We start from the raw sequence: 24,902 nt of genomic DNA, 5'->3' as shown, positions 1-24,902 counted from the left end.
CCAAGAACCCCCCCGCCCGCTTCCTGGCCAGAGGGGCGGACAGACGCTGCCGGGGAAGCCTCCCTCTGCTCTGCCTTCCCGCGAGGAGCCGTGCCCGGCCACAGGGTGAGTCCCCGTTCTGCGGGGTACGACGGGGCGCCCGAGCTCCCCGCCCGGAGGAGACAAAGCGTCGGGCTGGGGGGGTGATGGGGAGCTCTGCCCCCAGCTGGGGGAGGGAGCGGGGAGCAGCCCCCCGGCGCCGGGGGGCTGGAGGGAAAGGGATGGAGAGATGCACAGGGAGGCAGACCCCGAGCCGGGGAGAAGGAGGCGCATGGACTGTGTTGCACAGCAGGGGAAAGGGGGGCTCCAGCCCTGCCCGATTTCGGGGCAGCGGGGTTCATGAGACAGGCCAGACGTAAGGGGAAGCCGCCTACAACTTTTGCTCTCCGGGGAGGGTTTCGGAGGAGGTCCAGATGGGTGGCCATTGGGGGCTGAGTCTTCAGGCTGCATGAACCCCAAGGGGTGTCTGGTTTTGGCCAGTGGTCAGGGCTCAATATGTGCCAGTTCAGAGCCCCCGGCACCCCTGGGCCGGGCCGTTCAGAGCCCCCGGCACCCCTGGGCCGGGCCGTTCAGTGCCCCCGGCACCCCTGGGCCACGCTGTTCAGAGCCCCCAGCACCCCTGGGCTTGCCGCCTCAGTTATGAAAGTAAAACAATTGCTGAGGGACCCCTCCGGGACATGGGGTCAGCCAGGGGCCAGGCGGCGTGAACCCTTAGCCCTCTGGGGAGATGGACGGGACACCTCTCTGAGCCTTGCCTGGGCTTGCAAGGAGAGGAGCTGGCCTGGAGGTGAGCAGAAGCCAGAGCCAGGGGTGATGCTGGGCTGGGGGGCGGCTGGGCTGGAGACTCAGCCCTGAAGCCGGCTGGAACGGTTTGGTTCCAACTTGTGGTCCACCAGAAATGCCTTCTTGGTCAAACTGAACCGTTTGGTGGCAATGTAGCGGTTGTGATGGAAACGTCAGCGGGTCCTGGCTAGCTTGTCTGGACCACCCCCCACTCAGTGGTAGGGACCTGCACATGCAGGGTGGGGGAGATGCGAGTTCGAGGTCCTACTCTGCCTAATTCAAAGCAGAGAACTGAATCTGGTTTTCCCACAGTCCAGGGCTATTGAGGTGTTTCTCATGCCCTTTCTCCCCCCCCCCCCCCCCGCCCCTTCTTGTTTTCCAGCTAGCCCTCCTCACCCCCACTGTCTGCACTGCATGGTTGTTTTTTCCTCCCTTGAATTTCCCAGCCTTGGTTGATCTGTAACCTCTTCAGCAGTTCTTTGTCACATGCTGCAGTACATACCAGGGAGGGGCTGGAGGGGTTCATTTTTAATGTGATCAGAGAAACCAGAGATGGAAGATGAGCTGTTAGATCATAACTAGTTTATCCCCCTTGGCTAATGCAGGATTATTCCTGACAGTGCATTTCCTAATGTCTCATCCAGTCCAGCTTTAAACCCCTTGAGCGAGGGGCTTTCATGGCTTCCCTTGGGAGATTGTTCCAGGTCTAAGAGTTTTAATAATAAAATCTTGCTCTTATCTAGCATTTTGCATACATAGATTTCAAAACACTTTCCCAGGAGATCAGGATCATTGTCCCCATGCTACAGATCGGGGGGAAAAGGAAGCACAGAGAAATGACACACTGACCCATTTGATTCAAATGGATCATTTAAAACCTAGTCCAGTTGAAACTGACAGGAAATGACTTATAGGCCCAACTTGTAGGCTTGTTACCCCCAGTCAAGGATCAGGTCCCCATTGTGCTAGCTTGCTGTGCAAACAAAAAACCAAGAAGACAGCCCCTGAGAGTGCTCCATCTGCATGTTAGACAGGATGCAACTGGCAGATGCAACAGACCCATTGGGTGAAAGGGTGAGAACCACGAAGCAGAGAGAGTTTAGTAGAAAAGCAGAGAGCGGCAAAGTTGAAGGGGACAGGGGAGTTTCAGATGAATTAAGCCAGTTTATAGAATGACTGGGTTTCCACACTCTCTAAAGTCTCTTACTTTTTTTTTTTGTGTGTCTAGTCTCCAAATCACCTTGGTCAAGAAATCCTAATTGGTTTGTGTTTGGTCTCATCAGCACTGGTACCATTCCATACTGGAGAGGTGTGGGACAGGGCTTAGTTCAATAGCATAGCCCTGCAAACTGTGACCCTCCGAGAACTCCCATCAGTGGTTGGCTGGGTTCTTGCAAGCCTTTGTTGGGAGACACGCTAGCCTGGGTGAATGGAGCCGAGCCACCCTGGAGATGGAGTTGAAGAACTCTGAGAGGTCCAATGCTGGGAGAGATGGCCTGGAGCCAAAGAGAAGCCCAGTCATGGTGTTTGAAGGGGGACTCTCAGACAGTTTATAAGGGCCATTAGCTCATGTGGAATTTACAAATGATGGGCAAGGTTTTCAGTGGGAACTAGTGGGAACCCAGGAAGAGGCTTGATTATCAGAGGACAGGAGCTCATGTTCTGAAAACTATGCCCCTTTAAGATGTCTCAGGCCGGACAACCCAAAAATGAAGGATCCCAAACCACAAATCACCATAGAAAATCTTGCCTTTTTTTCTGAGGTGCTGAACACTCCGATGTTCCATTGACTTTAATGGGACTTGTGAGTGCTCAGCATGTCTGACAAATCAAGCCTGTATCTATTTATAATGTCTCTAGCAGAAGAAAGCATAAGTGTTGAGTGTGTTTTCATATGTGAGCATCTTTAGGTACATTCTGAAAAAAATAAGGAAATTCCCAGACAAAAACATTGTTAAGATCTAGTTACTGTTGTCAGGATGGACCAGTGGCTTCTGCTAATGCACCTTAGGAGAATGTGGTATTTGGGTTTTTTTTCAGTGCCAGAAAACCAGTACATTCTACCTTAAGATATATGTCAGAAAGGCTCATAGAGAGAACCGCAAATTAACCGCTCAATGCCTTGTCTGTCCCATTGTCTTAGCCATTTGCCTGTACCCAACTACTGCAGATCCTCTAGTTCTTCATGCAGCTAATCATCTACCTGTGGAACTCTTAGCCGCAGTATGACTGAAAGTCCGATACCACTGGAAGATTCTAAAAGGGGACAAATGATTTTATGGCCAGTGTCATTTGCAGTACTGTGGTATTCAAACTGCCGGGCACATGGCATGTGCTGAGAGGAGCTATGGAGATCAAGAATAAATCCCGTGCGCCCATAAACAGCAACATATGCCAGTCTGGCTGCATTAGGTGTATTGCTTTTGCCAGCCCCTGAAGCATCAGGTAATGGCTGTTACCAAGAGCAGAACACGAAATGGAGCAGTATTTTGGCATGGCAAAGCTAATGCTCTATGGGTTGGCTGGTATCTAATTAGCTGAGCTACACAACAAGGGCCTAATCCTGAGATGAGCCAAGCACCCCTGACTCCCACTCACTTCAGTGTCCGCCATCAGGATCAGGCCCAGACGGGCTGCAGCTGGCTGGTAATAGTCCCAAGTGCAGCTACGATAGCGCGTGGACCCTCCCAAGGAGATGGCTTCCCTGCAGTGACACCCAAAGGCTGCCGGGAGGCTTTACCGAGCGATTGCTTAAGGGGGAATCTTTCTCTCTCGGGATCAGCCAGTGAGCCTATCATGGGAAGCCTCCTCAGCCTCTGAGGGGCATAGGGAGTCCTGGGTCACTTTCTGGGGAGCCAGTGGGCCTAGGGGGAGCAGTGTGCAGTCCATCTTGGCCAGAGGGAGGGGCACGGTGATGCAAGGAGGAGTGAAAAAGGACAAAAGTGGTCTAGAGTTTATGGGATTGTCTCCGGGGCAGCCCCATGTCCCGTAGAGCTCTGGGACACCCCAAGTAGGAACGTGCCAGTGTCTTGATGCTTATCGGACAGACATCAGAAAGTGTCAACTCCAGCAGAAGATTCGCCTCCAAACCCCATGGTACCTCTGGCCTCCTCCTGGCGAGATGGCTGGAACTGGTGTGGGGGTTCCCCTCTTGGCTCCAAATTCCTCTGACCCCCCTGGCTGTGGGGGTAGAAAATCCTTCTGCCACATTGGTGGGGGAGTCAGGACTTTACCCAGTGATAACTACAATAAACAGATGTGGCCCAGCACGTTCACCAGCCAGTTAGGTATTTACATGCCTAAATCCCACTGAAATCAATGGGCGTCAAGAGCCTATATACCTTTGAGGATCTGGGCCTTATGACACGGACTGAGCCACAGTGCCCTTAATTGTTCTCTTCACGAGAGTCAATTAGCCACAGTAATTACCACATTGCAGTCTCATGTCCAAGTCCCAAATCTCCTCAAAGCTACTCTGCTTCCCCCGGTGACTAGACTGTCCCCACCATCCCTCCAGCATCGATTACGGGCACCTGGTTTCCTGGTGGCTGGTGTTTGCATTCAGTGCAAGCCCTGCTCCACTCCGCCAATTCCACGGGCGTCCAGCTGACTCTGCGCCCATCAACTGCAGTGCTTTCTCCAGACCCCTCCTTAAGACTCGTCTCTGTTGCAGTACCCACAGGATGCTGCCGACTGAACACAGCTGGGCCCGGGGCGAGCAGAGATGAACAGTACTTCTGGGAAACCTGTGTTTTTAGTGCTAGCACATCTGCCCTCTTCCTGCCCCAGTTTTTCTGTTGTCTTGTCAGAAACCTAGCTTGAGAGCTCTCTGGGGACTGTCTTCTGACTACCCGTTTCTCAGCACCAAGCACAGTGAGCTCCCAAGCCTTGAGCAGAGCCCTGAGGCTCTACTACAATACAAATTATATCAGTCATTTTTTAAAAAAATGACCTCTCTGCTGTGCCTCAGTTTCCCCTTGCCATAAAGCAGGGGAGTATAAAACCTGCCCTCCCCCATCTGACAGGGAGCTGAGGGGCTTGTACAGTGCTTTGAGATCCCACTGTTGAAAGGCAGTTGCTATGGATCTCAACATTCCCATCTGCCTGGTGTCCTTCCAAAGACACCTGCTCCAGCCTCTCCCATTTTGTTTCCACGGATAATTCTGGGGGTGAGTGGGAGGGTTTTTTCCTCTCACTCTGTTCCAAGGTGGTTGGTGCATTGTCGCCCCTGACAAAGGCAGTCCTGTTTCTCCTAGAAACCTATTTCTCTTCAGCGTTCTTCAGCAGCTCATCTGCAGATTTCCTTCCCACGGGCAGTCTTTCAAGAGGCAACTCGGCAGCAAGATGTGGCTGGAAAAGGGACTGGAGGGATGAACTGGTAGAAGTGTGAGCTTGGTGCACTGTATCTGCATCCCAGTCCTGCAGGATTGCGGAGCGACTCCAGCTGAAGTCAATGGTAGCTGCAGGGTTAGCATCTGCCCTCGTCGCTGTAGTATCTGAGCACCCCTCTGAGGTAGGGCAGGGCTATTATCCCTATGTTATAGACGCAGAGCCAAGGCACAGCAAGACTAAGTGACTTGCCCAAGGTCACACAGGAAAGCTGGTAGCACAGAGGCTTGAACTCGCACCTCCTGCCTCAGGCCCTCACCACTGGGGGCATCTTTGGTCTCCCCACCTTGGCTCTAAAGGAGAATGACCCATTTGCTATTCATTCCTGGTCCATATGTTTCCCAGTGCCTCACATGCAGTACAGGTCAGAGAGCACTCGGGGGCGCTCCTAGTCTGCCACCGTCTAACCCCGCCCTTCTGTGACCTGCCCCAACTGCTCTTATCCTCCCCCTCGCCCGCCTGCCCACCCCTCCAAGCGTCCCGTGAGAGCTCGCACGTGAGCCCTGAGTGTGCTCAGACCCAGGCTCTCTCCCACCTTGCACGAATGTGCGGGGGCCAGAAGGAAAACCTCACTCCTGTGGATACTCAGTTAGGTCCCCAATGTGTTCCCTCGCCCTCTGCGAGTCCGTCTGGACCCAGTGGAGTGTATGCTCGGGCTACTGCAGCCTCCCAGCCCTGTGGCGATCAGGGTGGACGATCTAGCCCCGGCCAGTCAAGGCCCCAAAACTGATGCTATAGAAATGGGGGCACCTCTGCCCAGGGTGCAGTGAGTTTGGTGGGTCTCGGATCAGCTCCATAGGTCACAAAAATTCAGTTGGTGTCAATTGATGCCCTGGCTGGCAGTCGTGGCACAGAGGGCAAGGGCTGGATGGGCCCTGGAAACAGGGTGGGCAGAGGCATACTTATGACTCTGTGTGTGTGTGAAATTTGCACTGCCATTGCTTGCACACAATGGCTAAGCCAGGAAAATCAACCCCAAGGGCTGTCAGGTGGGGCTCTTTCACAGATGCCTCCCTGGTGCAGAGGGAAGAGCTGTGTCTAAGGTACTGAGTGCAAATCATCCCCCTGTTCTGGCAGAGCCCGTGCTGATTTGGATCCCTGGCACCTTTCACCAGCCGGAAATTCACTCAAAGTTAGCAAATGAGGCCAGGCGCCCTTCACCGTGGTGCTGTTTCTCATGGAACCTGCAATACGGGGGAGCCTTCCTGCCCTCCGCTTTACCCTTGGGAAAGTCTGACGCAAAGGCAGGATTATCCCACCAGTAAACATACTCCTTGCAGTGTTTGTAATGGGAACCATATGCTTGAGAGGGGCCCGGTGCCTGGCTCGCTGGCCCTACAGGAAGCATTTTGGCTTTCCGAAGGGCCACTCACCAGCTGGCCAGAGATTGCTCCAGGCCTATGCCGAGTGGCCGGGGAGAAGAGAACACGGTGAGGGGAGGGCGGAAATCTTCGTCTCTGCCGTGCCGAGAGGTACCACTGCCCCTCACAAATATACTGCAGAAAGTCTCCTTAGTCCTGTCGGAGCAAATGGCAGGTGCAGATTTCACCGTGGCGGGGCAGATCATTTCCTCCGAGTGACACGCCAATGTGGAGCGACGGTGAGCAGACTACAGAGTTTGTGTGCCCGTGAGCGTGTGGAGGTTGTTCGTTGTGACGATCGGGCCCTGTTTCTTTAAATCTGTAGCAGGAAACCGGGGGTGGGGAGGGGGGGAGGGGTGGTGGGAAAGATTCGAGGCAGAAACTCTGCAGTGAAGCGGAAAGGCAGAGCAGATTAAGGGATCGGGCTGTTTTCCTTATTCGAATAAAGTTCCTTGTTCAGTGTCAGCAGAAAGTGACTCATTTTGTGGTGCCTCGGCATTGTCCCCCGGCATTCGTGGCTGCTGGAGCCCCTCCCACCCTGCAGATACCTTCAGCTTGTCCACGGAGGCAATAATTAAATAAAAGAATGGAAGGGCCAGACCCTGAGGGCCTGACTCCGGCGCACCCTTGCTGAAGTCTCTGGGAGTTTGCCGGAGCCGGGACTTCAGGACTCTGCCCTGAGCAAGTCCAGCGTTGGCGAATTGTCATGGACGGGCACAGGCTTCCTTTGTGCTGTCCTGGTGCCCCCTCCAGCCCTTTGTAAAACCCTGACCTGGAGGGACGCCCTGTAATGGTGAAGGGGCAGGTCAGTCACCGTCTGTTCCATTCGTCCTTTCTCTGGTGACACTCCTGACAAGGGGCTGGAGGTGACTGTTCCACTGCGGGGTCTGCGCTGAGCACCCACAAACTCATGCCACACAGGTTCCCAAACAGGCATCGGTGACAGCAACCGTTGACCTGAGAGGATGTTCCAGCTGGCAAAGTGAAGCGGGATACACGTAGTTTCCTCGGCAGAGATTTTGTGCTAGGACTTAAGATGCCCCAAAGCCCCGAGGGGCTCCGCAGGGTGAGAATCCCCGCAGGAGACATTTCCCACATTTCCCCTTCACGGCCAGCCCTGCTTACTCTCTGACAAGCTTCACTGACTGCTGCTGGGTCAGCCCAGACTTGATCCTGGCTCGGGGGAATCCACTCCCAGCGGCAGCTGGGTGACAGCCCTCCCTTTCCCAAGAGCATGCGACGCAGAACATCAACGGGGGCCATGAGAAAGCGGCACCGAGTCTGCTTGGTTATTAAACCCAAAATAATAAAGTCGTTCCTTTTGTTACTGCCAGTTTGTCAAGCTGCCCGGGCTCGATGGGATAATCGATCGTTAATTAGCAGTCACTAATAGAGAGCCTCTCATCTCCGCATCTCAAAGTGCTCTACATTAGACCTGGTGGGAAACAGGTTTCCTGTCCCATGAATATATATTGACATTTTTCCCTGTCTCGGACTGGGATGAAAAGTCCAAATCTCGAAAATATTCTTGAAACAAAAAACTGATCCCCTCCCTCCCACTTTGAGTCAGTCAGGACATTCTGATCATTTCAAAACATTATGTTTCGGTGTTGACCCTTTGTCTATTGACGAGAAAACAACTTGTTGAAAAGTTCCTGACCAGCTGTATGCTACAGACAGAATTAGCCTGGCAAAGCACCCCCCACCCCTGATGTGAGGTCTCATGGGTCACTATCACAAGCTTCACCGTGTAGGTGGGGAAACTGAGGCAGACGGTGGGAAGATGCCTTGCCCAAGGTGTCAAAGTGAATGAGTTGCAGAGCCAGGAATAGAAATGACGATAGGATAGAAACACTGGAATGCGTTACCTAGGGAGGTGGTAGAATCTCCTTCCTTAGAAGTTTTTAAGGTCAGGCTTGACAAAGCCCTGGCTGGGATGATTTAATTGGGGATTGGTCCTGCTTTGAGCAGGGGGTTGGACTAGATGACCTCCTGAGGTCCCTTCCAACCCTGATATTCTGTGATTCTATGATTTAGCAGAAGTCACTGCAAACCCAGCCGTGATCACTAGGCTGCAGTGGGCTCGATTCTCATTTGCACATAAAGGGGGTGTAAATGGCACTGCCAGAGGGGTGTAGCATGGGCCTTAATCTAAATGAGAGAGAAGCCCAGTGCCTTGCGGGGGCAGCGGGGTGCGGGGGGGGGCAGATTTCTGACAGCGCTAAGGGCCAGGTTTCCAAGTGCTCGGCACCTACAATTGCACCCCCATTTTCCAGAGAGATCAACTCCCATTTAGGCAACAAGGACTCGAGTTTTCAAGAGCCCAGCATCCAGCGTGCACCCGCTGTGCGGGCCTCTTTGGGAAATGCAGCCCCCCCGTTGTGGGTGCACTGAGCCCTTGAAAGGCGGACCCATAAGGCACAAGTGGGGTGCTGCCTGTATGCTCTAGGGTGCACAACTTGCCGGTTCCCTGCACCTCTTGCTGCAGAGCATGACAATGCCGGTTCACAGGCCAGCCGAACCCTGATTGGGCAACCTCCTGTGCTGAGAGACTGGGGGCCCAACTGAAGTCAGTGGAGTTGCGCCAGGGATGAATCTGGCCCAGTCCCCTTCACCTCCATGAAAAGACAAGCTCCGTTACCTAGCTGGTTTTGGCTACTTCCTGCATTGTCACTGATAGTTGGGCCTTGTTCCAGCAGGAGTGACCTTAAGAGCGAAGCGTCCCCTGTAGTGGGTGGAAGCAAGTTGCAATCCCCCTCCGCTTCGCTCTCGCTAGGGCATAGGGCGATGTGTGGACAGGGACCCGCGACTCAGTCCCACGTCTTGGTGTGTAACGCACACCCACACAGGTAGCAACTCTGCATATGGCTGCTCCTCTCCCTCTCCTCCGTTCACGCTGACCTGCTCTCCTCACACAGGATTGCCTTTTCCTGCCATGCCTGTCTCTCTCTCTCTTGCTCTCTCTGCTTCATCATCTCTTTCGTTCCAGATCTCAGCCCCTCTTGTTCGCCCGCTGTCATTTTCCCACACATGCTCTAAGTACTTTATCTGGCCCTCCGTTGCTGTACTATCTGAGCATCTCGCAGTCTCTAGTGTATTTATCCTCACAACAGACCTGGTCAGCAGGGCGGTGCTATTAGCCCCATTGTACAGACCGGAAACCAAGGCACAGAGAGGCTAAGAGTCTTACCTGAGATCACACAGGAAGCCAGTGGCAGGAGCAGAGAGTGGGGTCCCTGCCCACGGCACCATGCTTCCTTCCTGCTCCGTAACTATTTCTTTCTGTTCTAATAACGCTGGAAAACTATAGGAACTGAGAGGCAGTGCGGCCCAGCGGCTAGACCCTGGAGTGACGCTGCCAGGTGACCTCTTTGGGCTCAGCGACTAAGTTCAGCTGGGAATGATCCAGCCTGGAAAACCCAGGCCCTTGATGCCACCTGCAGAGTTTGCTTGTTTAATGCTGTCGTCCCGCCCAAGAGCGTGGCTGAGCGTGCAGGTCTCGTGTTGCCACACCGATTGGCCCTGTGTGACTGGCCAGGCCGGTTGGAGGATCCCAGCACATTAGCCGTCTACAGCGCACCAGGGATGTCTAGCCAGAGCTTTCTCACAGACTGATGGGTGGCTGCCGTGGGCAAAGCGCAGGGAGCAGGTGGCTGTTCTCGAGCAGCAGCACTGTGCTCTGGACAGCGGTTCTAGAGCAGAGGGGGTGGCACATGGGAAGTCTGTTCTGGAATGGCTCGGAAGACGATGGCGCCTGGAAGGCAGTTCTGGAGCTGGGGGAGTGCCCCTGTAATGCTGCTCTTGGCCACGGTAACGTACACGGAAAGGCTGCTCTAGAGGCTGCTCTAGAGCGGCAGGGTTGTTCTAGAGCAGCAGGGCCATGCCCCGAAAGGCTGTTCTAGAGACATGGGTAAAGCCTCTCTGGGCTGGGACAACGACAACCCTTCTGGATGCATCTACGCTGGCAAGTATGGGCCCCGCCAGTCACTATCTGTGCAGCTCCCAGCAGCAGAGGCCGTAGTGTAGACAGGGAGCCGGCGTTCTTACCATTGTATCGTCTGCCCCCGACCCCTGAGCCCGGTCTGCACTAGCGCCTCCCCTGGTGGGAGCTGCCGCACTGTGGGGCCTGACCTAACTCAGGATGCTTGACCCACACTCCTGAGCACACCCTTCCCCTTGCTGCTCTCATGGCTGCCTCCCTATCCTCTGGCAGGAAGGATGTGTAGCAACATCTCCTGTTCAATCCCCGCAGAGCTGTGCCCTGAGGGGCCCCTCCACTGGGCCTAAGCTACCGAGAGGAGAGGGTTCGAACTGGGTATGTGCACAGAGGGGAGGGTCTCTGTGTGGGGTCTGTGCAGGGCAGGGGATGCAGGGGGAGCTTTGGAGAGATGCGTGGAAGGAGGGAGAGAGGGGTGGACGTGGTGGGGGCAGATGAGGAGGGAGGGGGACGGAGAGGTGCAAGGGGGAGGCTGAATGAAGCGTGTGTGTGTGTGCACGTTGGGGGGGTTGAATGAGGGTGTTCAGAGAGGTCAAGCAGGGATACAGGTAGCCGCAGAGCAGGGCCTGAGAGGTGTATATGGAGTGTGGGGGGGCAGGCTGAGGGTCATCTGGGTGGAGAGGGAGAAATGGGGTGAGGGGAGTGGTAGACGTTGAGGGGGTGTGTAGTGGGAGGCAGGGAGGGGGATGGGTTTGGGGAGGTGAGGGGTGTAGAGAGGGAGGGGGAGGAGCAGGTTGATGGGAGTGTGGGGTTGAGGGGCAGTTGAAAGTGTGGGGGCACATTGAGGGAGGTGGCTGAGAGGGGTGTGTGAGTGGGACATTGGGATGTGTGGAAGGTGGGGACCGAGGGGGTGTGTGTGAGTGGGACACTGGGGGGTGTGGAAGGTGGGGACCGAGGGGGTGTGTGTGAGTGGGACTCTGGGGGGTGTGGAGGATAGGGACTGAAGGTGTGTGTGTGAGTGGGGTATTGAAGGGAGTGTGGAGAGCAGAGTTGAGGGGGGTGTGGTGAGTGGGGCATTGGGGTGTGTGGAGGGTGGGAGTTGAGGGGTGCAAATGAGGGGGTGGTGAGGGGAGTGTTTGGGTGGGGGCTTACGGGTGTGGATGGGGTGGGGATGAGGAGGTGTGGGGGAATGGGGCATTAAGGGTAGGTATGTGTAGGGCGGGGGTTGAGGGGTGTGAGGAGAGGAGGCAGAGGGGTGACTGAAGGTGTGGGGCATGGTGAGAGGTATGTGGAGGGCGGGGGTAGGTGAGAAACCTAGGGGCTTTCTGCATGTCTTGGCAGCTGTTTCCCCAGCCATTGGTGTCTCGCTCTCTGGACATGTTTTTGGGACAGCGGGATGACACTCCCATGACCCCAGAGAACAGGCAGGGTAGGCCCCCCTGACTGGAGTGGGTTTACATCAGGGCAGTGGGGCACTGGGCAGTGCCAAGCCCCCCGGCATCAGAGCCCGCGCCTCCCTCACCGCACTGGGCAATGCTGTCACTGCTCTACCAGGGCAAACTATCTCTGTGTTTTCTCTGTAGGTCTCCCCAGCCCCGAGCGTCTCCTTGGTGCTGAGAACGTCCCGTCCCCAGAGGGCCAATCTCCTGACTAGGGGCAAAGCAGCCCAGCTTGTCGCTTGGCTCCATCCCAGCCGCGGCCTCTGCTGGAGCTTGGCGGAGCCTGGTAAGAGCTTCATTTCCTTTTCAGCCCTGGTTCTGGCTGGAACAGGAAGCTTCTCGGGAGGTCCAAAGACCCCTTTGATGCTCCTAAGGAGAGAGAGGGCCCTGGTTTTCTTTTTAAGGGTGCGTGCTCTAGGGCAAGCCCCAGGATGGGGCCTGAGCCCCACAAGGTGGGTCTGGCTTGTGAACCCCCTTCTTAGTGGGCGTTTGGATCCAGGGTCCTGGTTCCGGGGGGCAGTGGCTGGCCTGCTCTGACCCCACTGAGCACGTGCGTCTGGCCAAGTGTAACTCCGGCTGCGCGGCTCGGTGGAGCAGGAAATAACAAGCAAACCACAGAGGAGACGGGAAATGAGTTGGGTAAAATTGGAGCCACTTTCTCAGGGGCTGCAAATCCTGTGCGCTCAGCCTGAGGACAGCGCGGAGCCTGCGGGGGGAGGCTTCGGCCACCTGGCCCCTCCTAGAGCTAGAGCTGAGGGTCTGTGCAGGGGGCGACCCCAGCTCTCCTGGTGCTCTCAGCACCAGAGCTCTTAAAACCACACACAGTCTGTGAGCGTGCTGCTTTTCCCCACAGCTTAGCACCCCCCGGGAGCTGGGCAAGGCCCCCACCGCTTCCGATGCTCCCACAGGACCTGTCTGTCTCCATGTCAGCCTGCTCTCCCCACAGACAGATCACTCACAACTCCCCCGCCCTCCCACGTCCAGTGTCCCTTTGATGGCCAGGCTCCCTGCCTGGGCAGAACATCTGCGTGACTCCGGCCTGGAGCCTGGACATGGCATGTGAACTGCTATTATTATTTATCTGTAGCACCTAGGAGCCCCAGTCATGGGCCAGGTACTGTACAATCGCCCCCAAGGGCATGCTGGGAGGCTACTATCTAGAGCCCTTGCCTTTTTCCAGCTGACCCCTATTAAGGAAAGCCCAGTGACCCAGTGCAGCTACTCAGTGATCCTAGAGGCTGGACCCTGGGGAAGGAGGCAGGTGTTGTCAGGCAAGGGACAGTACTGAGGAGTTGAACCACCCCCTCCCCCTCAGTTACCAGCACCCTTTCCCCACGTCACACCATGGAAGCCTGGAGCTGCTGCCCCCCGGGGCTGCTCTGCATATTTGCCCGGGACCCCGTTTGCAAAGTCACCCGGTCAGGGTCAAGCACACAAGCTCTATGCACCGACCCTGCCAAGCCTTGAACGGGTGGCAGCTTGTCTGGGGTGAGGGAGCGGGTCTGCCCCAACGAGCCGTGCTCCTCTTGACGTTTCCTCCCCAGATATCACGAGGGGCCAGACTTAGCCACAGCAGCCTGGCCACCAACATCAACCTCAGGATTAAGGCAAAAGACAGAGTGGGAAGGAAGCATGTTCCAGGCCAAGGGACCAGCCAGCGCGACCTCCGCTCACGTAAGTGTCCTCACCCCTGGGAGTTATTATTTCACATTGCAAGAGTCGGAAACCCCCTTCCCACAAAGGAACGGCGTGTCCTTCGGTTCCTGGGGCAGAAAGCATGCACTGAGCACTTGGGAAGATGCTTCCGGTCATGGGTGATCAGTCAGCCATTATTGCAGCTGGTTGAATAGTTAAACCCTGCTAGGTGTAATGCAAACGTACAGTGTCATGCCATCTAGGGGCAGCTGGGCCAAGTTTGACATGGCTGCTGCAGTCTTCGCTAAGAGCTCTGGGTATGCTAGTTCCAGAGGTCCAAGGTTCAATGCCCGCTGATCCACCCAGGGCGAGTGCTCCATGTGGGAGGCTTTTTTGGGGAATGCAGCTTGATGCGACACTAGAGCAGGGGTCGGCAACCTGTCAGAAACGGTGTGCCGAATCTTCATTTAGTCACTTTAATTTAAGGTTTCGCGTGCCAGTCATACATTTTACCATTTTTTAGAAGGTCTCTCGCTATAAGTCTATATATTATATAACTAAACGATTGTCGTATGTAAAGTAAACAAGGTTTTCAAAATGTTTAAGAAGCTTCATTTAAAATTAAATTAAATTACGACGCCGGCTCACTCAGCCCATTGCCGGCTTGGGGTTTCGTTCACCTAGGCCGGTAGCAGGCTGAGCGGGGCCTGAGGCCAGAACCCCAGACTGGCAGGGGGCTGAGCAGGGCCTGCGGCCAGGATCCCAGCTGGCAAGGGACCGGCAACCAGAACCCCAGACCAGCAGCAGGGTGAGCGGGGCCTGCGGCTGGGACCCCGGCTGGCAAGGGGCCGGCAGCCAGAACCCCAGACTGGCAGGGGGCTGAGCGAGGCCTGCGGCCGGGACCCCAGCTGGCAAGGGGCCGGCAGCCAGAACCCCAGGCTGGCAGGGGGCTGAGCGGGGCCTGCGGCCGGGACCCCGGCTGGCAAGGGGCTGGTGGCCAGGACCCCAGACCGGCAGGGGGCTGAGCGGGGCCTGCGGCCGGGACCCCGGCTGGCAAGGGGCTGGTGGCCAGGACCCCAGACCGGCAGTGGGCTGAGCAGCTCAGCCCGCTGCTGGTCTGGGGTTCCGTCCGCCGGCTCCTGCCAGCCAGGGCCCCGCTCAGCCCCCTGCTGGTCTGGGATCCCAGCTCTGCCCACATACAGTGGGAACCTACCTTCTCCCTGGTTCTAGCCCATTCTCTTCCTCTCTCTCCACACTGAGCTGAGGGTGGGAGTGCACTGAGCACAGGGCTGGGGGTGAAGGAGCAGGCTGGGGGTTGGGGTGCAGGGTCTAGCCAGGAGCTAGAATGAGGGAGGGGGCTCAGGGTTGGGGCAGGAGGTCTGGGTGTGGAGTGCTTTCCTGGGCAGCTCCCATTTGGTGTGAGGGGTGCAGGTGGGAATGTGGGGGTGGGGGTGCAGGAGCTCCCTTTTGGTGCTCAGGGTGGGGGTGGGAATGTGGGGGGTGCAAGAGTCAGGGCAGAAGGCTGGGGGTGTGGGCTAGGGTTGTGGGGGTGCTCCCAGCCCCCTGCCCAGAGCAGCTCACGGCAGGGGGCTGGAGGGGATATGCCCTAATTCCATCCCCATGCCCCAAGACCCGCCCCTGCCTCTTCTGCGGCTCCGATACTCCCCCTCCCTGGCAAGGGCCATCAGCTGATCCCCAGCAGGGAGGGAGGGAGAGGAGGAGTGGCAGGACCCCAGCAGGCTGGGGGAAGAGGCAGGGGAGGGGGAGAGGAGGAGGGGCAGGACCCCAGCAGGCTGGGGGAAGAGGCGGGGGAGCAGGGAGAGGAGGAGGGGCAGGACCCCAGCAGGCTGGGGGAAGAGGAGGGGCAGGGGGGAGCTGGGCTGCCCTGCAGCAGCCTCCGGCAGGACCAAGCTTCTTCACCCTGCCCGCGTGGGGGCGGAGAAGAGTGGGTCGGGGTGGGCAGGATTTTTAATGGCTTGCTGCTGCCTGCCGGGGTCCCAGCCTGGGTTCGGCAGTGGGCTGAGCGGGGCCGGCGGCTGGGACCCCGGCTGGCAGCAGCGAGCCATTAAAAATCGGCTCGCGTGGCCCTCTGGGCTGGAGGCTTGTATTCCTCACTCTGGTCGCGACGCGGCCATGATCCCTGGTGTTTTCACCCTCTTTAGCATGACCGTGTCTTCTTCCAAAACTGCATCGGTCACCATTGACCATGTTTCAGTCGTCCAATCAGGGAGCAGAGATGACGCCACGTGACTGGGCTGACCGTCCAGACAACAGGGACGGTGACTAGTCTGAGCAACAAATTCACTACTATCCAGGGGTGCTGGAACAGTTTTTATAGTGGGGGGGGGGCTAAGAGCCATTGAACCGAACTGCAAACCCTGTGTGTAATAGAAACCACTTCAAGCCAGGGGGTGCGTCCACACTCCTAGTTCCAGCACCTATGCTACTGTCCCATTGACTATCTGGAGGATACTGACCAGCACTGACCATGTTAGAAAAGAATCGGGATCAGCGATGTCTTAAGGAAGGGTTTGACCAGAGGTGGTGTCTTTTGGGCCAGCTTTTCACAAGAGCTCAGCGTGTTGGGTGCTGAGCACTGGTGAAAATCGGGCCATTAAATATCACAGTGGGGACTGCTGAGTACTTTGGAAAATCTGCCCCCCAGTTGCGACTGACAAGCAATTGGAAATTTGACCCCAAGGAAGCAGAAATCTGATTAGCTGGGTCTGTGGCCGGCCCGCCGTGTTACTGCTCCCCGCTTTCCTGCCTTGTGGTGCTGAGTGCTTATTTGTGTTTCCATGGCAGTCTGTGACCTCCATCAGGAGCATATGTGTCATTTAGGATCAGACTAGGCAGAGATGGAAAAAGACCTGAGAACATCCCCTGCTAGGACAGGAGCTAGTCCTTCCCCCGGGGATATTAACAGATAGTGCACTTGACCGGAGGCTGCTGAGAAGCGCTGAGACATGGGACACTGCCGTTAGATCTGCCCATGGACGTATTTCAGCTTCAAAATGATGATGTTTTTCCCGGTTCAGCAAAGTTGTTCCTGGGGGCACTGAGTGTGCTGGCCAGGTACAGAGATGTCTGGGCAGACTGTGTGTAGTCCGAGCGGGAGCTAGGCACAGAGTGATCTGGACCCATTTACCCATCAATGACGAGATGTGCAGGTCAGTTATATGGGCGTCTGTGGGACTGCGTGGAGGTTTCGCTCTGCAGTTGACCCCTTGCAAAGGGGCAGCTTCTTTTCTAAATCCTGCAGCTGCTTCTGCCCAGCCAGGGGAGTCCATCTGGTTTCACAGGGCCTGATTCTCTTCTCCTTCCTACAGATCTCTCTCCATTAACGTCAGTGGGTGACTCCAGGCTTGGGCTGGTGTGAGTGAGGGCTTGTCTTCACCTACAGCAGCACAGCTCTCCCGTCGGCGTCTCCCGACAGGTGGTAGCTATGTTGACGGGAGAAGCCCTCCGGTCGGCACAGCGCTGTCTACATGGAGGGTAAGGTTGGAGTAACTCCGTGGCTCAGGGGTGTGGTTTTTTCACACCCCTGCGTGACGTAGTTATACCGATATAGGGCTGTAGCGTAGACCTGGCCTGAGAGAGGAATTTGGCCCCTGGCCTTAGCTGTATTGTGCTAGGCACTGAGAACAGCTGGGAAATGTCTGCAGAGGCGGCTCCTGGAAATGGGCATTTCCAGCATGTGTGTTACACAAACTGTTTCCCCCACAATACCGATGGAGCCAGAGGGAGAAGAGGCGGTGCTGGGAAAGGAGAGGGAGAATCAAGGGGGTGGCTGGAGAGAGAGGGGGAGGCTGTTCCAGACAGCAGGCGCTGGAGAGAAGATTCTTGCAGTACCAGGCTCTTGTGGGGGGACAGAGCGGAGGCTGGGGAGAGAGGGGAAGGAGAGAGTCGGTCAGGGGTGTCTTTGAAGCAGCAGCCAAGCCTGGAGTTACAAAGCTATAGCAAGCAGGGCTGAAACTGACATATTTTCATTACCCAGTTCATTGACTTCCCTGCATCCTGAGTTGGGTTACGCTGCTGAGTAACTTGCTAGAAGCCCATTAACCCCTTTGTTCCTGAACGGCTGTTTGAGCGATGAACTCTGTGGGCCTGATTCTCCACCGCCACGTGCGACACACAGTCACTTACGCCAGTGCTCCCAGATCACACTGGGAGCCACACTCGCATTGCACTGTCAGTGACAAGCCAGGGGAGCAGAGTCAGGCCACTGGGTGGAGCGGGTGAGGTGATGGGGCAGATGAAGCAGGGGTGGAGTGGCAGCAGAATCTCTGGTAACCAGGGCTGGGGGAGATGATACAGCTGACATCGGCGGCCCCAGGGTGCAGGGCCCTGTGTGCCACCGGAGTGTTGTTAAGCACACGGGATCCTTTTCAGGGGAAAAGGCAATACACCACGTTTATTGAAGATACAACAATTAGCATATGCATTTAATTACATTACACACACACACACACACACAGCACCGCAAGTCGATGTTACAGTTACCAGTCCAGAGTCTGGATCAATTAGCGGCCAGCTCGGTTGATCATGGGTAGGGAGGAGCCGGGTTCTGTCGGTCACGACACGATGTTCCGGGGAAGTCTTGGCAGGACGAACCCAAAGTTTTATGGCAAGGCACCCTGTTTACATGTGATTTTTTTTATTGGGACCAATGAGTTTTGCACGTCATTAATTGTTGTTTGACAAGTGCTTTTTCTTTTGTTTTGTTTTGTTTTTTATTAAGTTTTTAAGGGAGTTATTTTACACTGGTTTTGATCATAACTATTTTGTTTTTATTGATAGGTGCTTGTTTTATTTTTTGAGTTGTTAAACCCTTTTTTGACATTTTAAAAGGGGCGTGTTGCAGCCTCCTGGCACTCTTGTGTTTGCCTCTGGGTTTTTTGTTGTTTTTTGAATATTTGGTTGAGTGATGACCTTTGCACTTACTTTTTAATATACGTTTTTCATTTACACACAAAACAGAATTAATCTACACAGAACATTTTGAACAGGAACATTAAATTGCAATGCAAAAGAAAAACAAGTACAGCATTCTTTTACTTACTTTAAAATGCTAAACCTACAACAAAGTGGTGACCCTTAAAGGTTTGTTACTGCCTTGAAATTAGTCCAGACACAAAGAAATTCTGGCTGATACATTTCTACCAATGGCACATTAGGCCATTCCTTTTTGCTACTCAAAATACATTTAATAATAGGAGGACTTGTGGCACCTTAGAGACTAACAATGAAGACTAGTCCGATGAAGTGAGCTGTAGATCACGAAAGCTTATGCTCAAATAAATTGGTTAGTCTCTAAGGTGCCACAAGTCCTCCTGTTCTTGTTGCAAATACAGACTAACACGGCTGCTACTCTGAAACCTACATTTAATAATGTAATTTATTATTTTATTATTTTTTATATTAAATGATACAAAATACAAAATATAAAATTTTGCTACTGCTTGGCCCCCTTTTGATCCCTGAAGACCAATTCTTGAGGGGGGCATGTGTTATACAACTGGTTCATAGCAATATCCGGAGAGGTCATTTGAGCTGATGGTTGTAATTTCACAAACATTCTTTTTGTTCAACAGCACGTACAACACGTCCAGCAAACAAACACTGGACAATATTAACGCAACTAGTTAACGGGTGAGACATAATAGACAATGTGCCCCTAGAGGTCGGGGACCAGCCTGTAGAAATGTCGTACCGGTGATAGGCTGTTAGATATTTTTTAGACCTAGCAATTGTTAGCATGTTTTTATTTGCGGGTAATATTTGAATGACGCATTTCCCTATATTCCTTTGTGTCTGTGCTTTCGCTGAGATTATTAACCGGGTCGATCCTTTTGGGGGGAGGCAAATGGAGCAGAGCAAGTAACTCTCCAATGAGCTGCCGTCTGTTTAATGCAGCTGGCATTGCGTTAGTGTCTGTGCTTGGGGGGGCTGCGGGGGGGGGAGCGAAGGAGTCAGAGAGGAAGGCTGGTTTTGTGGCTGAGATAATGGATCGGGATTCAGGAGCTCTAGGTTCAATTCTCTGGTGTGCCACAGGCTGGCTGGGTGACCTTGGGCAAATCACTTGACCGGTCTGTGCTCAGTTCCTCATCTGTAAAATGGAGACTTCCTTTTTCTCACCCTTCAGCTGGTTTCTCTCTTTGGCTTTGGGGAACTCTTTGGGGAAGCAACTGGGGGTCTGTGCAGCGCCTAGTGCGATGGGGCCCTGAGCCCAGCTGCAGTGTCTCAGCACGGCCGTAATACAACGAAAGAATAAGTGCAGCCGGCCAGTCAGATCACTGACCGGATTATGGGCTGCAGTTGTGGGTGAATGTGTCAACAAGCATAATTCCCGAGCCATGGATTAAGGGTGGCCATCATACCCTAAGCTCTTGCTTGGCCTGTCTCATTATGAAATCTCTGGTCTTCCTGTATGACGAGGGACAGCAGGTAGAGTGGGGTGAAGCCTCTAGCCCCCAAACTCTGGTCTGCAATGCCTGAGGATTCAGAGGCTGAGGGCTGTGTCCGCCAGTCTGGTACCCGTGTTGATTGGGGGTGGGGGCACATTTTCAAAAGCGCTCAGGTCCCAATTAGGGGTCAGGGTAAAGGCCAGACTTCTTAAAAGTGGACCCGACATGCTGAGCCCTGGAAAAATCTGGCCCTGACTGTGGGGGCTGAGCTTTTGAAAATGCTGACCTAAGCGTGTTGAGTGCCCTCTAGTGGTACTACTTAGTACAGGAAATGCCCGTTGGACTACGTTACCCAGAAGCCTTAGGAGGAAGTCGGTGCTTTCTCGCATGGAGCGTGAAAAATAAAGCCCGCTGTGTCATCAGCAACAAACCTAAAAGTTCCTTATAAAAGGAACCTCCTCCCACACGTGTCTAATCTGCCACGACCTCCCTGCTTCCCAGCCAGGCAGGAGGCGTCTCTTCGCTGCCTGGCCGGCTCCTTCTCCTGCTGCACGTTGCGGGAGTCTCTCACTTGGATTTCTCTCCCCCTTTTAGGAGGCGAGGAGCACCCCTGGGGGCAGTGCGGTGCAGCGGTCCAAGGTACCTGACCCGCACGACCGTCTCGTGCCAGTCCCCGCGCTAGGGGCAGCCGCCGCCGCACGCTCAGAGTGCGGAGGCATCACGCAAAGGCAATGGATGGGTCCGGCGTGCGGGGGCTGGGGCAGGGTGGCTTTTGCCCGGCGAGCGTGACAGGTGATATATGGAAAGAACAGATCACGAGGCAGCCGGTACCCCCATCACCTTGTCCCCTGGGCCTGTAGCCGCTGTCAAGCGAAGCGAAGCGGGGCTGGGCTGGGTCACAGTCGGGGTGGAAACCTCCAAGGAAGAGCTATTTGCTGGGGGGGGGGGGGTGGATGGCTCTGGTTTGCACAGGCCCAGTGCCCCAGCATTCGGGCTAAATTGAAACGCTGCTAAGGACCCAGCGGGAGGGCTGGGGGGGGCGGCGAGACACCTGTGTCTCCTTGACGCTGGCGGGTGCTCAGCAGCGTCTCCCTTTGGTTTCTGTGCGGCTCAGTCGTTCAGCCTGAAAGCCCAGGTGAAGGAGATGTGCGCGGCCTGCCAAAAACCCGTCTACCCCATGGAGCGGCTGGTGGCCGATAAATTCGTCTTCCATAACGCCTGCTTCTGCTGCAAGCACTGCCATGCCAAGCTCAGGTGAGGAGGGGGCTGGGCTGGGCTGGGCTGGGCTGGGGGAAGGTTGGGCTGAGCCTCCCGGAGTCACAGCCCGTTGCTCAAACTCGGGATTAAGTGCTGGAGTCCTAAGAAAAGCCGTGCCAGGCGGGGCACCGCCCAGAGCTCTCCCGGAGGTGCCCGAGGACCGGAACGCTGCTCCGGCCGGAGTGGCCTGCCCAGCCCGGCATGGCTGGAGCAGAGGTATTAAGGGAGGAAGCTCGAAAGTCGGTTGAACGCAACCGGCGGGCCCCCGAGCACTGATGCGCCCCAGGTCCCAGGCCAGCCCGCGCTGGGCCAGAGGGAAAGCCGGGAGTCGTGGGAGCCTCGCTAGCTCTCCAAAGGCTGGGTCGGGAGTTTGGAAGGATGTTTCCAAGACACTGTACCCTAAAAACCCAGCCCCAGCTGGGAGCGAGGCCACGTCTCCGCGCGGGGGGTGCAGGCTGCGTGCCCGGTGACAGTGCAGAGACGAGAGAGGCCTTTTCTCCCGTCTTCCACCACCGCCGCTCCCCGCGCCCCTCCGCCCCGCCCCGGCTCCCCCCTGCCTCGCCTTCTCCCGTGGGAAATCGCTGCGCTGTCGCTCTTCGAGTTCCCGTTGCGCCCCCTTGTGGCCTGCCGGCGTCCCCCGGCGTCTCCCGGCGCCCGGCTGACCGCCCCCGGGCCGCGGGCGTGCTGATCCCAGCCTCCCTCCTTTCAGCCTGGGGAGCTACGCGGCGCTGCACGGTGAGTTCTACTGCAAGCCCCACTTCCAGCAGCTGTTCAAGAGCAAAGGCAACTACGACGAGGGGTTCGGGCGCAAGCAGCATAAGGAGCTGTGGGCGCACAAGGAGGTGGAGAGCGGGACCAAGACGGCGTGAGGGGGCCCGTTCCCGCCCCCTGCCCCCCCAGCCCCGAACCCAGAAGGGGCAACGTGGGGCGTGAAGCTGAACCGAGGGCTGACTGAGCTGATGTAAAGCAAAGGCGACCCGCAGAGCCGGCTGGGGTCAGGCAGACGCCACTTGGCTCCGAGCAGCCCCGGGGCTGGGGTGGGGTGTCCTTTGGCAGGTGAAGGGCCTGACTGGGGCGGGAGGGTTCTGGGACGCGCAAGGCTCAGTGGGGACGGTTGGAGGGGGCCGACCTGAATTGAGCATAAGCCTTGAGAGCAGGTGCTCGGTGGGAGACGGTCAGGGCTGGCCTGGGCATATGGGGTGGTTCCCCTAATATCTATAGGGCCCCCCCCTTACAGAAATCGGGGAAGAGCCACTGGGTGCCCACCAGACGGGCATGCAACACGCATTACCTTTAACCCCCGTCCCCATTCACGAGGCCCAGGTGTCTGCTGCCCTGGAGAAGGGGGCAGCTGGAGTCCACAGAACCAGTGCCCTGGTGTCAACCCCCTCCCCACCCCCCTCCTGCCTGCTGGTGCTGGCGGGAGGGGGGAGAAGCGGGGGGCGGGTCGCTCTTTGGGTTGCAGCAGCTCAGGTCAGCTGGGGTTGATCAGCCGTCACGATGTTGCCCCGTGCCTGTTTAACGTTGTCTGTCTGGTTTTTCTATTTGCCGTCGATTGGTACGTTCTGCACCAGAGCCCGGGCTGGCGGCTTGCCGCACACGGCCCCGGCCACGCGCTTGTTTTGATTATTTTTGTAATACAAGGTTTCTGAGCCTTGCCTGCCTCATTTTGCTTTCTGCGGGGGGACAGAGCCGATGGTGGGTGTGGCTGCCTCCTGCTGGCCAGCTGGTAGAGTTGACTGCCCCAGAGAGCCCCCGCTTTGCCGGCCACATGGACAGGAGGTGGGGTGGTTGGTGCCTCCCCTGGCTGGCATTCGTACCAGGACCGTTCAGGTAGCATTTCTACCAGCGAGGCCCAGGGGAGACTCCCCATGACTGCGCTGGGCTGACCTGGCCGTCACGACAGGTCCACAAAGCGCTGAGCCCGTCTCCGGAACGGCAGCCAGGGTGTCTGAGCAGGGGCCAGGCAGCAAGCAAAGTGGTGGAGGCTGCAGCGTGTGCGTTGCACAACTGTGTGTGCACACGCACAAGTGTACACGTGCGCCTCTGGCGGAGGGTGGGTGCAGACAAAGCAGAACGAATATACTGAGAAAGAGCTGCCCTCCAGAACACGCAGAGCAAGGTGCCAGACGGGGTTCGAGACGGACGGGCGAGGCTGGCTAGAGGCCGAGCCGTGCCCCAAGTGCGGCGCTGGTGTAAGAGAGGCTGGCGTGCCAGAGAGGCTCTACCCCCCCCCCCCCCCCGTTCCCCATTCAACCAGAACCACTGGACAGACCAGCTGCAGATCAGCGCGCGTTTCCCCCGTGAACAGCTCAGCCCCTGGTGGGGATGGGGGAGGTGGTTTGCAGCCCTCTCCCTGTTCGCCAAAGCCATGTTCTACAGTATCACGACCCAATTCCACCCATGTGGCTTTCTGATAAGCCCAAGGTAGCTACAGGGCGTGGCCACAGGCTTCCTGCAGCAAGTCATTGGGCCGCTCTGTGCCTCAGTTTCCCCATCACCAAACTGGGGCGCAGTGAGCCCGACCCACCTTCCAGGGGCAGCGGTGAGGCTCCATTAGGTTAAGTCGCGGGCTCGGCCCAAGCCTGGAAGGTGCACGGGCTGGGTGAGAGCTGAGCCCAGCCCACGCGCTGCCCAGTATGTGCCAAGCATCTGGCAGCGTCAGCGTTGTATGTACTGGGCTGAGCTCCAGTCAGGGGCGGAAGCTCTTTAAACAGCTCCCTTTGTCACAGCTCCGGCGGGCGGTGGGCGAGGGATGCTGAACCTCCAGGGTGGGCCTGCCTGGCCAGTGCTGGGTCCCACGCCGTGTGTCCTAAAGCCTTGGCCCTAGGCCAGCCTGGGCCTGAGCTAACTGGGTTGTGCTGGGCTCGGTGCAGGGGCCAGGCAGCCTGCTCTCCTCACCGTCCCCCACCCCTAATGCCTGGGCCAGGCAGCGTGAGCGCTGCAGCGGGTGCATGTAATGGCCAGGGGGGCCAGGCCGATGCTCCAGGATGCCCAGGGAGCAGAGGCAGGCACCGGTGCTGGTCAGACACGGATTGGCTTGGCCGGGTGCTTGGCTACGGGCACTGTGGAGTCAGGCACCCAGCAAAGGGGGGAATTGTCTTTGGAGTTCACGCCCCATTTGCGGGGCAGGTGATTTCAGATGCTTGGGGCAGGGCCCAGCTGCAGCACGCATCCCCTGGAGACAGGCCTGAGCCTTCTCTACAGGGGCCGTGCCTTGGCCCATGCAGGGGTGCTGAACGACTGCCTTTCGTTGCGCACAGCAGCCCTGTGTGTAATGCTGGCCCCCTGGCTGGGGCAGCAGCACTGAGTAAACCTGGGCGCCTCACCCTGTCTATGCCCAGCCGCCAGCCCTAGCAGGGGCCAGAGTGCCCTATCCAGCAGGATCCGTTGCACCCGCATTCCTTGGGCTAGGGCCATGCCACACCCAGCCGCTCTGCCTCAGGGGCCAGAACCCCCCGAAAGCACCTTCGGTTGGGTTCAACTCTCCACAGAGCTGGGGCAGCTGCAGTATTCGGCTCTGCAGCTGGATGGCCCCGGAGGTCAGTGCAGGGCAGTGTTGGCAGGGAATCCATCATGGAGGCAGGAGGAAGGGAACACAGAATGGGAAAAGCAAATGAGTTGGCCAGAAGCAGGCCTATCCTTGTCATCCACA

At 56.6% G+C, this 24,902-nt stretch overlaps 1 protein-coding gene across 2 annotated transcripts; it reads left to right on the top strand.

Moving 5' to 3' along the window:
* LIMD2 (LIM domain containing 2) lies at positions 1-22,904 on the top strand. Of its 2 annotated transcripts, none has more exons than XM_077806477.1 (6): positions 1-105; positions 12,093-12,234; positions 13,493-13,622; positions 20,585-20,629; positions 21,105-21,244; positions 21,957-22,904. In XM_077806477.1, the coding sequence occupies exons 3-6, from the start codon at positions 13,581-13,583 to the stop codon at positions 22,114-22,116; spliced, it is 387 nt and encodes a 128-aa protein (XP_077662603.1). In that variant the 5' UTR covers positions 1-105; positions 12,093-12,234; positions 13,493-13,580; the 3' UTR covers positions 22,117-22,904. The 2 variants fall into 2 exon arrangements, with proteins under 2 accessions (XP_077662603.1, XP_077662604.1); XM_077806478.1 differs by lacking the exon at positions 1-105 and adding an exon at positions 10,753-10,887.
* Positions 22,905-24,902: the final 1,998 nt, after the last annotated feature.

The sequence above is a fragment of the Eretmochelys imbricata genome, chromosome 27 (assembly GCF_965152235.1).
Source record: "Eretmochelys imbricata isolate rEreImb1 chromosome 27, rEreImb1.hap1, whole genome shotgun sequence".
In the NCBI taxonomy this organism is placed as follows: domain Eukaryota; kingdom Metazoa; phylum Chordata; order Testudines; family Cheloniidae; genus Eretmochelys; species Eretmochelys imbricata.
The sequence above is the reverse complement of the archived record's forward strand: the minus strand, read 5'-3'. Positions and strand labels throughout refer to the sequence as shown.